The sequence below is a fragment of the Erinaceus europaeus genome, chromosome 1 (genome assembly GCF_950295315.1).
Source record: "Erinaceus europaeus chromosome 1, mEriEur2.1, whole genome shotgun sequence".
NCBI classification, from domain to species: Eukaryota; Metazoa; Chordata; class Mammalia; order Eulipotyphla; family Erinaceidae; genus Erinaceus; species Erinaceus europaeus.
Genome location: NC_080162.1, coordinates 151,833,948 through 151,838,417, shown reverse-complemented (window position 1 = coordinate 151,838,417; position 4,470 = coordinate 151,833,948). Strand labels below are relative to the sequence as shown.

Here is a 4,470-nt window from a genome sequence, read left to right as displayed (position 1 = left end):
TAAATCAGTAGTTAATTAATATGAGAGGGGGAAATCAATTGTATGTCTCAAAGTTTCTCAAAAGACAAACTGAATCTTTTTAATATATAGGCTATGTATTTGATATGCGGACTCTCTCAAAAGCCTAGACCAAGTAGATTAGAAGCTTCCAATAACACAGCTATATACAAGATACTGGGTACTGTACAGCAAACCATAACAAAGGGACTTTTCAAAGTTAACCCAATTAACAAATAATATGATGATAATAGTAACTATCGATTGTCTTTTTGAACCCTAAGACAGCAGGAACCTCACATCTTCACTATAGAGCCCCTACTTCCCCCATTCCTGGAACCCTTGGATAGGGCCCACTTTCCCGTATGCATCTCCCAATCCAAACCAAATAATATTGCATCCGCCGATCACAACCTAACCAAAGCAACGATTGCCATCTCAACATGCTTCACCTCAGACTGTATCCAGAGACTTCACGTGTGGAATGACAACCCTTCAGCTTCAGTTTTACTTTTCTATCTCTGGTAAGTTATTTATAATCAGACTTGAAATCTGGAGGGACATGTGAGTTGCCAAGCAAAAACTGAAAATGCATGCAGTTTACATAGATCACTTAGAATTAGGGCATTTTCTACTGTGCCTCCAGTCAAAGTCAAGGTTGGTGTCCCTGCTTATGAGCAAGAATGGGCTGACAGTAGAGAAGGCTGCCGTGAAGACTGCAGTGATCTTCACAAGGAGCACACTGGGATTCTGGAAAAGAGCCACGAGGACATGGCAGATGGAGGAGAGACTATAAAAGCAGATGAAGGTGCTCACCAGGAGGAGGATGGTTTTGGTAGCTCTGGCCTCAGGGGAGGGTTTGGAGGAGTCACTGTTCCTATGAAGATGCTGGACTCTCTGCTGGTGCCTGTGCAGGATGAAAACCATGGAGCCGCTGGCCCAGAGCATGAGCGCCAGACACACAGCATCAGGGAAGGAGAGCAGGGTTATAAACACCGACTCTAGGTTTTTGTCATGACGAACAGAAGAACAGTATCCAAAACTTTTTCTGTGTGAAATATTTTTGAAGCTCAAAGTTCTTCTAATAAACATAAGATGGATGACATTTGCCAACATAGCCACAATCCAGCACAGTGTAAGAGAGGGGATAACAAGCTTGGAAATTTTCCCCTTAAGCTGTGCCCACCTGGAGCTCCTGGGGCTGATGGTGATGGCCTGGGCAATACTCAGAAGGCAGGTGGTACTGATGGACAAACCCCGACCCACTCTGAGGACATAATGAAAAAGTTGGCAACTCAAATCATTATGGGCATAATACCACCTGAAAGACTCAAGGGTGTAGCGAATTGCACTTGAGAACAGAACCAAGCAGTTGGAAACAATTAGATTCTTGACAATTAAATCTGTGGACCTAAGTTTATAACCACTGAAATGATGAAAGAGGTAATTGGAGAGAAGAGAGAAATTCCCCAGGGTTCCAAACAGGCTCTGTAATAAGAAGATGGTTCCTACTACCCAGTCCCCAGCGGTTATGGCCATAGTGTTAGAACTGAATGCAGTTGTTAGTTTTTGGAGCTGCAGAGCCCTGCCTGGGAACACAAGGCTGTGAACCTGGATGAAATCAGCTGAAACCAAACATTCTCCACTTGCCCACAGCTGCTACACAGGAGTTTCTTAGAGTATTCTGTAGTGTCCAGGCTTTAGAGTAGAAAATACAGCCACTGAAGGACCTTGCACTGTAGGAATCTATAAGATGAGTGAGGCAAATTTACTGTTCCTCAGAAAATCGTGGTGCCACCATTCCACTCCTTACAAAGAGCAAGATCTCTTACACTCGGAGAAATTAATTATTTTCTGGAAGTCCTCTCTATCTGGTGTGTGGCAGAGGCTGCTGGGAGGAAAGAGTTGGTGCTTGGAGTCTCCCTGTGAATACACCAGCTAGCGGATATCTCCAAAGAAGTCAGTCTCACTGGAGTTGTATCTTTGAACTTGTGTTCAATTTAGAATATTGAATTTATTTAAAATGTTGAAGTTGTTATGACGAGTTACGACTCTGAAAAAAGACGGAGTCTTTATAAATTGCAACTTTGACTAGGGTTTTGGAGATGTTAATAGAATACAGGTGGGGCCAGGTGGTGGCACCTTTGATAGAGTGTACTAGAGCCTAGGGTAAAGCCCCTGGCTTTCATGAGTGGTGAAGCATGTCTGCAGGTGTCTCTCTGTCTCTCCTCCTTTCTATCTTGCCATTCCCTCTCAATTTCTCTGTCTTTATCCAAAAATAAAGAAATACAATTTTAAAAATACAGGTATTGCTTTTCCCCTCTCTGTGCCAAGAACTGTAGTGTAAACCACCAACCTATGAAAAAATAAAGATTAAATAAATGACAGCACCTTTCCTTTAAAATCTGATTTAGGTAGTTGGGCAGTAGCTCAGCAAGTTGAGCGCACATGGCACGAAGCTCAAGGACCATCCTAAGGATTCCGGTTCAAACCCCCAGCTCCCCACCTGCAGGGGGGTCTCTTCACTAGCAGTGAAGCTGGTCTGCAGGTGTCTATCTTTCTCTCCCCCTCTTTGTCTTCCCTTTCTCTCTCTATTTCTCTCTGTCCTATGCAACAACAACAATAATAACCATAACAAGGATAAACCAACAAGGGCAACAAAAGGGGGGAAAGAAAGCCTCCAGGAGCAGTGGATTCATGGTGCAGGCACGGAGCCCCAGCAATAACCCAGGAAGCAAAAAAAAAAAAAAAAAAAAACTGATTTAATTAGTCTGTATTGACACCTCTAAGTTGGCATTATATAATAAATTCTGAAAAATAAATTCAAACTTTGGGATACTGCCATTAGGTTTAGAAAATGATAGGAGAAGCACCATAAAATGTTTTTAAAAACTATGAACAGGGAGTCAGGCGATAGCGCAGTGGTTTAAGCGCACGTGGCGCAAAGCGCAAGGACCGGCATAAGGATCCTGGTTTGAGCCCCCCGGCACCCCACCTGTAGGGGAGTCCCTTCACAGGTGGTGAAGCAGGTCTGCAGGTGTCTATCTTTCTCTCTGTCTTCCCCTCCTCTCTCCATTTCTCTCTGTCCTATCCAAGAACAATGACACCAATCATAACAACAATAATAAAACAAGAGCAACAAAAGGGAATAAATAATAAATATTTTTTTAAAAAAACTAGGAACAACTGTATGCCACCAAGCTAGAGAACTGGAATATAGGGAAAAATTCTTAGAAAAATACAATCTTCCAAAATTGAACCAAGAGGATATAGAAAACATGAATAGGCCAAAAAAAAAAAAAAAAAAAAAAAAAACCAACCCATGAAAAAGCCAATCACAGCCAAAGAAATTGAAACAGTTATCAAAAACATTTATTCCCCAAAATAGAAGTCTTGGGCCACATGGTTTTACAAAAGAATTCTACACAGTCTTTAAGGTAGAGTTAATAGTTCTACTTTTAAAGCTCTTACAAAAAATTGAAGACAAAGGAATACCCCCTTCAAACTTCTATGAAGCCAACATCACCTTGATACCAAAAGCAGATAGGGTCATAACAAAAAAAGAAAACTACAGACCAATATCTCTGGGGAACATAGATGCTAAAATACTGAACAAAATCCTAGCCAACTGGATACAATAGTATATAGTAAAAGATTGTACATCATACCTTGTGGTATTTATCCATAAGATGCAAGGCTGCTTCAATATGTGAAATTCAATAAGTTTGATCCACCACATCAATGAAAGGAAAACCAAAAACCATATGATTTTCTTAATAGAGTAGAGAAAGCCTTCAACAACATCCCTTCATCAACAAAACACTACAAAAAAATGAAAGTAGATATAAAGTTTCTTAAGATAGTGGAGTCCACATATAGTAAACCTACAGCCAACATTACTCAATGGTCAGAAGCTGAAAAATTTCCCACTCAGATTAAGTGCTAGGCAGGGCTGCCCATTATCACCATTAGTCTTTGGCTAGTACTGGAAGTTCTCGGTTCTTGCCATAGCAATCATGCAAGAGAAAGGAATTAAAGGGACATAGATTGGAAGAGAAGTCAAATTGTCACTATTGCAGATGATATGACAGTATACATAGAAAACCTAAAGAATTAGGGATGGGTGGTGGTTCACTGGGTTAAGCACACACAGTACACAAGGATCCCTGTTCTAGCCCTGGCTCCTAACCTGGGGGGGAGGGGTCACTTCACATGTGGTGAAGCAGGTCTGAATGTGTCAGTCTTTCTCTCTCCCTCTTTATCCCCCTTCTCCTCTCAATTTCTCTCTGTCTTATCCAATAAAATGGAAAAAAAATGGCCACCAGAAGTAATGGATTCACAGTGCAGGCACTGAGCCCCAGCAATAACCCTGGAAGAAAAAGAAAGAGAGAAAGAAAGGAAGGAAGGAAGGAAGGAAGGAAGGAAGGAAGGAAGGAAGGAAGGAAGGAAGGAGGGAAGGAAGGAAGGAAGGAA

At 41.6% G+C, this 4,470-nt stretch overlaps 1 protein-coding gene across 1 annotated transcript; it reads right to left on the bottom strand.

Moving 5' to 3' along the window:
• Nucleotides 1-606: 606 nt before the first annotated feature.
• LOC103107276 (vomeronasal type-1 receptor 4-like) lies at nucleotides 607-1,536 on the bottom strand. The gene has a single exon (XM_007516052.1). It carries the CDS (start codon nucleotides 1,534-1,536, stop codon nucleotides 607-609), a length of 930 nt encoding a protein of 309 aa, XP_007516114.1.
• Nucleotides 1,537-4,470: the final 2,934 nt, after the last annotated feature.

Bases quoted from the DNA above. Each gene is read 5' to 3' on its own strand.
- LOC103107276 (XM_007516052.1), bottom strand. From the start codon at position 1,536: ATGGCCATAACCGCTGGGGACTGGGTAGTAGGAACCATCTTCTTATTA.